This window comes from Bufo gargarizans, chromosome 8, assembly GCF_014858855.1.
Source record: "Bufo gargarizans isolate SCDJY-AF-19 chromosome 8, ASM1485885v1, whole genome shotgun sequence".
Lineage (NCBI taxonomy): Eukaryota > Metazoa > Chordata > Amphibia > Anura > Bufonidae > Bufo > Bufo gargarizans.
The window spans coordinates 97,888,763-97,900,660 of NC_058087.1; the positions used below are offsets into that span (position 1 = coordinate 97,888,763).

Sequence of the window (11,898 nt, forward strand, 5' to 3'; positions counted from 1 at the left end):
GTTGACGTATTCAACAACACTTTTGTGCGGTGTGGTTTGTTGTTCCCACGCCTCTTTGGCGACGTCCAATAAACCACAAGGGTGTCTGCCGTACATCAGTTCTAAGGGCAAGAACCCGGTAGAGGCCTGGGGCACTTCTCACACTGAGAATGTGAGATAGGGCAGAAGAAGGTCCCAGTCCCTCTCATCCTTAAACACCACTCTTTTCAACATATTTTTTAACGTCTGGTTAAACCTCTTTACCAGGCCATCCGTTTGCGGATGATACACGGATGTCCGTAACTGTTTTAGGTGGAGCAACTTACAGAGTTCCCTCATGACTTTGGACATAAATGGGGTCCCTTGGTCTGTTAGAACCTCCTTAGGCTCCTTTCACACTAGCGTTCGCTGGTCCGCTCGTGAGCTCCGTTTGAAGGGGCTCACGAGCGGACCCGAACGCAGCCGTCCAGCCCTGATGCAGTCTGAATGGAGCGGATCCGCTCAGACTGCATCAGTCTGGCGGCGTTCAGCCTCCGCTCCGCTCGCCTCCGCACGGACAGGCGGACAGCTGAACGCTGCTTGCAGCGTTCGGGTGTCCGCCTGGCCGTGCGGAGGCGTGCGGATCCGTGCGGATCCGTCCAGACTTACAATGTAAGTCAATGGGGACGGATCCGTTTGAAGATGCCACAATGTGGCTCAATCTTCAAGCGGATCCGTCCCCCATTGACTTTACATTGAAAGTAAATAATAAAATAAAATAAATTTCGACCTTCAGGCCTGCCTCACTGCGTTTGCCCGCATCAGACACAAATTGTTGGGGTTTGCTCTGGTAGACAGGCTTGCGGACACAGTATAGAGGCAATGACAACGTCTTTAACTTAAACAGTGCAGTGTTTATTCACACAAACGTAAAGTAACAAAATATCAAGTTCAAGGAAAAACTGTCACCTTGAGTTTGTTCACACCAGGCTGCAGCACTTAAGTACTTGAATGAAGCAGTAGTCCACGTGCTTTTGTCCGCAAACAATGTAGCATGCCTTAATCCCAGCCCAGACTATCAGACTCCAACACAGAGACTGACAGAGCTCCACTGTCAGATGCAGGATAATCCACACAGCTGAACATGCTGACTGGGTTTTTATATCCCAGCCCAAAACCCGGCCTGGAACCGTAGGGAACAGCTACCCACCCTGCCATTTGGCTGCTCCCAATTAGGAACCGTTCCAGATCAGCTTTAGGCCCCATGCACACGGCCGTGTTTCACAGCCGTGTGCGGGCCGTGGAACCGCGGCCTGGATCCCTCCTGAGAGCAGGAGCGCACGGCGTCACTGGTTGCTATGACGCCGTGCGCTCCCTGCTGCCGGCACAGTACAGTACTACACTGGTATGATCTATACCAGTGTATTACTGTATTGCGGCGGCAGCAGGGAGCGCACGGCGTCATAGCAACCAGTGACGCCGTGCGCTTCTGCTCTCAGGAGGGATCCAGGCCGCGGTTCCACGGCCCGCACACGGCTGTGAAACACGGCCGTGTGCATGGGGCCTTACAGACATACTAACAGCTGAAGTGTCAGCCTGCAATTGCAAAACTGACTTCAGGGAAAAATCCGGTTCTTACCCCACTGAGGCCACGGACCTCGGTGACACGTATCTTCCGACGGCTCCTTGTTTCATATATACACACACACTTTAATACCACTAAAAATGTCACCCAATCGTGGGTGAAGCACAGTAAGTCTATGTGTAAAATAATGTATTAATTATGAATAATGCAGCAGTTAAACGAGATAAACGTGGCGACTACACTAAACCTGAAGTCACCCTGCGCTCTTCCTAGCCTCTCTCTACAATCTCAAAAAACTCTCCCTACGATCTCCCTTCACTGTCCGTTGCACTGTCCCTTTCCAAAATTCACTGCACTGCACTGCAGCCTCCTCATTGTTATGCAATAGATGTTGTGAATGTCCAGGGGAATGAGCTGCAATAAAAGGCTCAGCCACCACAAAATGTAAAATGCTCTTTCTAGTAAACAATGAAGAGGCAGCAGTGCCCACCAGGGCAATGTGACACCTGTAATCAGTAGGGATGAGCGAACCCGAACTGTATAGTTCGGGTTCGTACCGAATTTTGGGGTGTCCGTGACACGGACCCGAACATTTTCGTAAAAGTCCGGGTTCGGTGTTCGTCGCTTTCTTGGCGCTTTTTGAAAGGCTGCAAAGCAGCCAATCAACAAGCGTCATACTACTTGCCCCAAGAGGCAGTCACAGCCATGCCTACTATTGGCATGGCTGTGATTGGCCAGAGCACCATGTGACCCAGCCTCTATTTAAGCTGGAGTCACATAGCGCCGCCCGTCACTCTGCTCTGATTAGCGCAGGGAGAGGTTGCGGCTGCGATAGTAGGGCGAGATTAGGCAGATTAACTCCTCCAAAGGACTTGATTAATTGATCGATCTGCAGCTGTGGATCATTGAGCTGCTGATACTTAATTGCTCACTGTTTTTAGGCTGCCCAGACCGTTTGTCAGTCACTTTCTTCTGGGGTGATCGGAGGCCATTTTGTGTCTTGTGGTGTGCCAGCACAAGCTGCGACCAAGTGCATTTAACCCTTAATGGTGTGGTTGTTTTTTGGCTAATTCCTACATCAGTGTGAAGCTGTCACACCTAGTGCATTTAACCAACAATAGTCTGGTTATTTTTTGGCCATATACTACATCAGGGGCAAGCTGCGCCTGTCACCAAGTGCATTTAACCCTTAATGGTGTGGTTGTTTTTTGGCTAATTCCTACATCAGTGTGAAGCTGTCACACCAAGTGCATTTAACCAACAATAGTCTGGTTATTTTTTGGCCATATACTACATCAGGGGCAAGCTGCGCCTGTCACCAAGTGCATTTAACCCTCAGTAGTGTGGTTGGTCAAGCTGTCACACCAAGTGCATTTAACCAGCAATAGTGTGGTTATTTTTTGGCCATATCCCAGTCTAATTCTGTCAGTAAACGTATATCTGTCACCCAGCGCCTAAATACTAGGCCTCAAGTTTATATCCAGCTAAATCTGTCGTTACTGGTGTGGCTGGTCAAGTTATTTAGTGTCCGTCAAAGCACAGTTTTTGTTCTGGGTTGAAATACAATTCCCAATTTAGCAATTTCCTAATTTAGTGGTTTCTGCTGTATCAGAGCTATTTTAAATCTATCCCTAAAAGGGTATATCAGATTCAAAGTGCACATAGGGTCATTCTGAATAACTTCACACACACGCTACTGTGCATATCCCAGTCTAATTCTGTCCGAAAAACGTATACCTGTTCCCAAGTGCTTAAATACTAGGCCTCAAATTTATATCCTGCTAAATCTGTCGTTACTGCTGTACTGTTGTGGCTGGGCAAGTTATTTAGTGTCCGTCAAAGCACATTTTTTGTTCTGGGTTGAAAAACAATTCCCAATTAAGCAATTTCCTAATTTAGTGGTTTCTGCTGTATCAGAGCTATTTTAAATCTATCCCTAAAAGGGTATATCAGATTCAAGGTGCACATAGGGTCATTCTAAAAAACTTCACACACACGCTACTGTGCATTTCCAAGTCTAATTCTGTCAGTAAACCTATACCTGTCACCCAGCGCCTAAATACTAGGCCTCAAATTTATATTCAGCTAAATCTGTGGTTACTGCTGTGCCTGTATTAGTGTAATATGGTACCTAAATAGATAGCCAGATAGTGTTAGGTGTCTGTAAAAAAAAAAGTCCTGAATTTGAATTCAATACATTGGGCCAAATAATATTTTTGTTGTTGTGGTGAACGATAACAATGAGGAAAACATCTAGTAAAGGACGCGGACGCGGACATGGTCGTGGTGGTGTTAGTGGACCCTCTGGTGCTGGGAGAGGACGTGGCCGTTCTGCCACAGCCACACGTCCTAGTGTACCAACTACCTCAGGTCCCATTAGCCGCCATAATTTACAGCGATATTTGGTGGGGCCCAATGCCGTTCTAAGGATGGTAAGGCCTGAGCAGGTACAGGCATTAGTCAATTGGGTGGACGACAATGGATCCAGCACGTTCACATTATCTCCCACCCAGTCTTCTGCAGAAAGCGCACAGATGGCGCCTGAAAACCAAGCCCATCAGTCTGTCACATCACCCCCATGCATACCAGGGAAACTGTCTGAGCCTCAAGTTATGCAGCAGTCTCTTATGCTGTTTGAAGACTCCGCTGGCAGGGTTTCCCAAGGGCATCCACCCAGCCCTTCCCCAGCGGTGGAAGACATAGAATGCACTGACGCACAACCACTTATGTTTCCTGATGATGAGGACATGGGAATACCACCTCAGCATGTCTCTGATGATGACGAAACACAGGTGCCAACTGCTGCGTCTTTCTGCAGTGTGCAGACTGAACAGGAGGTCAGGGATCAAGACTGGGTGGAAGACGATGCAGGGGACGATGAGGTCCTAGACCCCACATGGAATGAAGGTCGTGCCACTGACTTTCACAGTTCGGAGGAAGAGGCAGTGGTGAGACCGAGCCAACAGCATAGCAAAAGAGGGAGCAGTGGGCAAAAGCAGAACACCCGCCGCCAAGAGACTCCGCCATCTGGGACCGAGCACCCCAAAGGCAGCTTCAAGGAGTTCCCTGGCATGGCACTTCTTCAAACAATGTGCTGACGACAAGACCCGAGTGGTTTGCACGCTATGGCATCAGAGCCTGAAGCGAGGCATTAACGTTCTGAACCTTAGCTCATGTCGCTTGCTGTCCCACAGTATGTTGTTCCCAGCCGGCACTACTTCTCCAAGAGAGCCGTGCCTTCCCTGCACAACCAAGTATCCGATAAAATCAAGTGTGCACTGCGCAACGCCATCTGTGACAAGGTCCACCTAACCACAGATACGTGGACCAGTAAGCACGGCCAGGGACGCTATATCTCCCTAACTGCACACTGGGTAAATGGGCCCCAGGCGGAGAGCTGTTTGGCGCACGTCCTTCCGCCGCCAAGGATCACAGGGCAACATTCTTTGCCTCCTGTTGCCACCTCCTCCTACTCAGCTTCCTCCTCCTCTTCTTCCACCTGCTCATCCAGTCAGCCACACACCTTCACCACCAACTTCAGCATAGCCCGGGGTAAACGTCAGCAGGCCATTCTGAAACTCATATGTTTAGGGGACAGGCCCCACACCGCACAGGAGTTGTGGCGGGGTATAGAACAGACTGACGAGTGGTTGCTGCCGGTGAGCCTCAAGCCCGGCCTGGTGGTGTGCGATAATGGGCAAAATCTCGTTGCAGCTCTGGGACTAGCCGGTTTGACGCACATCCCTTGCTTGGCGCATGTGCTGAATTTGGTGGTGCAGAAGTTCATTCACAACTACCCCGACATGTCAGAGCTGCTGCATAAAGTGCGGGCCGTCTGTTCGCGCTTCCGGCGTTCACATCCTGCTGCTGCTCGCCTGTCTGCGCTACAGCGTAACTTCGGCCTTCCCGCTCACAGCCTCATATGCGACGTGCCCACCAGGTGGAACTCCACCTTGCACATGCTGGACAGACTGTGCGAGCAGCAGCAGGCCATAGTGGAGTTTCAGCCGCAGCACGCACGGGTCAGTCGCACTACAGAACAGCACCACTTCACCACCAATGACTGGGCCTCCATGCGAGACCTGTGTGCCCTGTTGCGCTGTTTCGAGTACTCCACCAACATGGCCAGTGGCGATGACACCGTTATCAGCGTTACAATACCACTTCTATGTCTCCTTGAGAAAACACTTAGGGCGATGATGGAAGAGGAGGTGGCCCAGGAGGAGGAGGAGGAGGAGGAGGAAGAGGGGTCATTTTTAGCACTTTTAGGCCAGTCTCTTCGAAGTGACTCAGAGGGAGGTTTTTTGCAACAGCAGAGGCCAGGTACAAATGTGGCCAGCCAGGGCCCACTACTGGAGGACGAGGAGGACGAGGATGAGGTGGAGGAGGATGAGGATGAAGCATGGTCACAGTGGGGTGGCACCCAACGCAGCTCGGGCCCATCACTGGTGCGTGGCTGGGGTGAAAGGCAGGACGATGACGATACGCCTCCCACAGAGGACAGCTTGTGTTTACCCCTGGGCAGCCTGGCACACATGAGTGACTACATGCTGCAGTGCCTGCGCAACGACAGCAGAGGACTACTGGTTTGCCACCCTGCTGGATCCGAAGGTACAAAGACAATGTGCTTCCTGCACTGGAGCGTGATAGGAAGATGCGCGAGTACAAGCGCACGTTGGTAGACGCGCTACTGAGAGCATTCCCAAATGTCACAGGGGAACAAGTGGAAGCCCAAGGCCAAGGCAGAGGAGGAGCAAGAGGTCACCAAGGCATCTGTGTCACGGCCAGCTCCTCTGAGGGCAGGGTTAGCATGGCAGAGATGTGGAAAAGTTTTGTCAACACACCACAGCTAACTGCACCACCACCTGATACGCAACGTGTTAGCAGGAGGCAACATTTCACTAACATGGTGGAACAGTACGTGTGCACACCCCTCCACGTACTGACTGATGGTTCGGCCCCATTCAACTTCTGGGTCTCCAATTTGTCCACGTGGCCAGAGCTAACCTTTTATGCCTTGGAGGTGCTGGCCTGCCCGGCGGCCAGCGTTTTGTCTGAACGTGTATTCAGCACGGCAGGGGGCGTCATTACAGACAAACGCAGCCGCCTGTCTACAGCCAATGTGGACAAGCTGACGTTCATAAAAATTAACCAGGCATGGATCCCACAGGACCTGTCCATCCCTTGTGCAGATTAGACATTAACTACCTCCCCTAAACCATATAATATTGTACTCCAGGGCACTTCCTCATTCAATCCTATTTTTATTTTCATTTTACCATTATATTGCGAGGCTACCCAAAGTTGAATGAACCTCTCCTCTGTCTGGGTGCCGGGGCCTAAATATATGCCAATGGACTGTTCCAATGTTGGGTGACGTGAAGCCTGATTCTCTGCTATGACATGCAGACTGATTCTCTGCTGACATGAAGACAGATTCTCTGTTACGGGACCTCTCTCCTCTGCCTGTGTGCTGGGCCTAAATATATGACAATGGACTGTTGCAGTGGTGGCTGACGTGAAGCCTGATTCTCTGCTATGACATGCAGACTGATTCTCTGCTGACATGAAGCCAGATTCTCTGTTACGGGACCTCTCTCCTCTGCCTGGGTGCCGGCGCCTAAATATCTGAGAATGGACTGTTCCAGTGGTGGGTGACGTGAAGCCAGATTCTCTGCTATGGGACCTCTCTCCAATTGATATTGGTTAATTTTTATTTATTTTATTTTTATTTTAATTCATTTCCCTATCCACATTTGTTTGCATGGGATTTACCTACATGTTGCTGCCTTTTGCAGCCCTCTAGACCTTTCCTGGGCTGTTTTACAGCCGTTTTAGTGCCGAAAAGTTCGGGTCCCCATTGACTTCAATGGGGTTCGGGTTCGGGACGAAGTTCGGATCGCGTTCGGATCCCGAACCCGAACATTTCCGGGAAGTTCGGCCGAACTTCTCGAACCCGAACATCCAGGTGTCCGCTCAACTCTAGTAATCAGCCATTTGTAGGGTCAAACCTATGGCCTATCTTAGGAATAGGCAATCAACAGTTCCAGAAAACCTTTAAATATTTGAGACTAAGGCCTCTTTCACACTTGCGTTGTCCGGATCCGGCGTGTACTCCACTTCCCGGAATTACACGCCGGATCCGGAAAAACGCAAGTGTACTGAAAGCATTTGAAGACGGATCCGTCTTCATAATGCTTTCAGTGTTACTATGGCAGCCAGGACGCTATTAAAGTCCTGGTTGCCATAGTAGGAGTGGTATACTTACAGTCCGTGCGGCTCCCGGGGCGCTCCAGAATGACGTCAGCGCGCCCCATGCGAATGGATGACGTGCCACGTGATCCATGTGCTTGGGGCGCCCTGACGTCACTCTGGAGCGCCCCGGGAGCCGCGCGGACGGTAAGTATGCTGCTCCCCCGCTCCCCACTACACTTTACCATGGCTGCCAGGACTTCAGCGTCCCGGCAGCCATGGTAACCATTCAAAAAAAGCTAAACGTCTGATCCGGCAATGCGCCGAAACAACGTTTAGCTTAAGGCCGGATCTGGATCAATGCCTTTCAATGGGCATTAATGCCGGATCCAGCCTTGCGGCAAGTCTTCAGGATTTTTGGCCAGAGCAAAAAGCGCAGCATGCTGCAGTATTTTCTCCGGCCAAAAAATGTTCCGTTCCTGACGACATTCTGATGCATCCTGAACGGATTTCACTCCATTCAGAATGCATGGGGATAAAACTGATCAGGATTCTTCCGGCATAGAGCCCCGACGACGGAACTCTATGCCGGAAGACAAGAACGCAAGTGTGAAAGAGCTCTAAATTGTTCATGCAAGATGTCAGGCACTTCTATTAAAGGGCTTTTCTGGTACTTGGATACTAATGGCATATCTTCAGAATAACTCATCAATATCAGATAAGCAGGGGTCCCACAGTTGGCCCATCAGTACCGGAAACTATACAGTGGACAGAAGGTTCCATAGTGCTGATGTACTGTAGCTCAGTTACTGAGAACTGAGCTGCAGTATCATGGAACAGTCAGTACACAGTAATGGGACCTTAGGCTTCCAGTTTCATCCACGGTATACTTTCCAACTCAAGCAATTACCCGAAACAGCTGATCTGTGGGGGTGACAAGTGTCAGACACTCAATGTGATATTGGTGACCTATCCTGAGAATAGGCTGTCAGTGAGTAAGTACAGTGATCCCGCAAGATACAATGGCCTCAGGATACAATATCTTCAACATGCAATGGTCTTTTCTGACCCATCATAAGTTGAAACTAGACTCAACATACAGTACAGACCAAAAGTTTGGACACACCTTCTCATTCTTCAAAGTAGCCCACCTTTTGCGTTGATTACTACTTTGCACACTCTTGGGCATTCTCTTGATGAGCTTCAAGAGGTAGTCACCCGAAATGGTTTTCACTTCACAGGTGTGCCCTTTCAGGTTTAATAAGTGGGATTTCTTGCCTTATAAATGGGGTTGGGACCATCAGTTGCATTGTGGAGAAGTCAGGTGGATACACAGCTGATAGTCCTACTGAATAGACTGTTAGAATTTGTATTAGGTCAAGAAAAAAGCAGCTAAGAAAAAGTGGCGATCTTTACTTTAAGAAATGAAGGTCAGTCCGTCTGAAAAATTGGGAAAACTTTGAAAGTGTCCCCAAGTGCAGTCACAAAAACCATCAAGCGCTACAAAGAAACTGGCTCACATGCAGACCGCCCCAGGAAAGGAAGACCAATAGTCATCTCTGCTGCGGAGGATAAGTTCATCCGAGTCACCAGCCTCAGAAATCACAGGTTAACAGCAGCTCAGATTAGAGACCAGGTCAATGCCACAGTTCTAGCAGCAGACATCTCTAGAACAACTGTTAAGAGGAGATTGTGTGAATCAGAACTTCATGGTAGAATATCTGCTAGGAAACCACTGCTAAGGACAGGCAACAAGCAGAAGAGACTTGTTTGGGCTAAAGAACACAAGGAATGGACATTAGACCAGTGGAAATCTGTGCTTTGGTCTGATGAGTCCAAATTTGAAATCTTTGGGTCCAACCACAGTGTCTTTGTGCAACGCAGAAAAGGTGAACGGATGGACTCTACATGCCTGGTTCCCACCGTGAAGCATGGAGGAGGAGGTGTGATTATGTGGGGGTGCTTTGCTGGTGACACTGTTGGCGATTTATTCAAAATTGAAGGCATACTGAACCAGCATGGCTACCACAGCATCTTGCAGCGGCATGCTATTCCATCCATTTATTTTTCCACAGGACAATGACCCCAAACACACCTCCAGGCTGTGTAAGGGCTATTTGACCATAAAGGAGAGTGATGGGATGCTGCGCCAGATGACCTGGCCTCCACAGTCACTGGACCTGAACCCAATCGAGATGGTTTGGGGTGTGCTGGACCGCAGAGTGAAGGCAAAAGGGCCAACAAGTGCTAAGCATCTCTGGGAACTCCTTCAAGACTGTTGGAAGACCATTTCAGGTGACTACCTCTTGAAACTCATCAAGAGAATGCCAAGAGTGTGCAAAGCAGTAATCAAAGCAAAAGGTGGCTACTTTGAAGAACCTAGAATATGACATATTTTCAGTTGTTTCACACTTTTTTGTTATGTATATAATTCCACATGTGTTAATTCATAATTTTGATGCCTTCAGTGTGAATCTACAATTTTCCTAGTCATGAAAATAAAGAAAACTCTTTGAATGAGAAGGTGTGTCCAAACTTTTGGTCTGTACTGTACGTACAATGTCTCAGACTCAGATCCAACCAATTAAGGCCACTTCTCTGGTAAAATTGTTGTATTAGTTGCTAGTTATCAGCTATTCCTGACTGTTATATGTAAGAACTTGTTTTATCCGTCTTAGTTATCTGCTTATTTATCTTAAATCTTCATTTTCTCTTATCTTGGATGACATTTTGGGGCTTTGGAACCAATTCCTCAATGCCCCATATCTAATTAATGCATGAGTATTTTTGTTATTTTTTTTTTGGGGGGGGGGGGGTGTCTTATGTTTTGACACCGAGGTCTCTGCAAATCTGAAATTCAAATCATGCCATTCAAAGAGTTACAAATCACTGATCATAGATAAATAAAAATAATACCTTTTCATTTTCAGAATGGGAATAGTTGGTCCTTTTTTTACGTTTGATCTTATTAGTTTGTCTCAAATTAGATATTAAATTTGATATCCTGTTGGGTTGTTCCTTAAAGCTGTCTTCTTCTTGACTAATACTACTCTCTGCAGATGACATCACAGGGTATTGGCTTTAAATTTCAGGGAATGCAGATTCCTATGATTTCCACATCTAAACAACAATAAATAAATAAAAATCGGGAGTTTAGATTATACACACATTAAATATACCTTATAAATATTAAAGTACAGAAAGTAAAGTTCAAATTAGTGAAATTTCCAATGCTTTGTTTTTCAAAAAAACTTGGGACCTTCCCTATTGGATTTCCAGGTCCCAAACTCCAGAATAGTAACTATTTGGTAGCCGGAGTGTTGAGGAAACTGAAGTGTAATCAGAAACAGAGCTAAGAGTAGAGAGGATGAGATAGAGACATAATCAGGGGACAGTCTAAAGGGTCAGAACTAGAAGTAGCACAATAGGCACCAGGAAAAAGCAAGAGCAAGACTTCTTTAATGATGCCAAGACCATGGTAGGGGTCAGAGTGAGGAATATGTCAGAAACAAAGACCACACAATAGAGGTACCTTTAAATAGCATCATCATGTCATGGCAATTTCATGTGGCCAAGGAGAGGAGAGCAATGGGGAAAAATGTGTAACAATAACAGGCCAGTGTGTATCGACATACAGTATATGAAAAAAAATAAAAAATTCTGCCAAAAGGGGCTTATTTGTAACTAGAGATGAGCGAATCGAAGATGACAAAGTGGAATTCGATCCGAATTTCAGGAATTATTCAATTTGCACCAAATCCGAATTTCCTCACGCTTCGTGGTAACGAATCACATTTTTCCCTAAAATGACTGCTGCACGTGTGAGGGCATGGAGCAAAGAACTCTGGGAACCACCCATAATGCCATGCATGCAGCCAATCAGCAGCCAGCCCTGTGATGTCACAGCCCTATAAATAGCCTCAGCTATCTTTATTCTGCCATTTGCCACTGTACCTAGTGCAGGGAGAGATGTCAGCAGGCGTTAAGAACAGTGCTAGAAAAACTTAATTGTACTAAAAAAAAGCGATTTACAAGTTCAGGAGAAGATTATTCAAGGTGTAGGAAAAGGATAGGGAGGAATCATTCCACAGCACTTAATCCTATTACACCTTGCTGCACTGACTGGGGACCCAAATTACCATTATACAGCTCTGTAATTCCAA

At 47.7% G+C, this 11,898-nt stretch overlaps 1 protein-coding gene across 1 annotated transcript in view; it reads right to left on the reverse strand.

Annotated features, from left to right (window-relative positions):
- The window catches only part of TRPM2 (transient receptor potential cation channel subfamily M member 2), a 1,289,439-nt gene extending 1,278,638 nt beyond the window's left edge, over nucleotides 1–10,801 (reverse strand). Inside the window, exon 1 of the mRNA XM_044304068.1 lies at nucleotides 10,652–10,801. Within this exon, the coding sequence (XP_044160003.1) occupies nucleotides 10,652–10,801 (150 nt within the window). The remainder of the gene's footprint in view (nucleotides 1–10,651) is intronic.
- Nucleotides 10,802–11,898: the final 1,097 nt, after the last annotated feature.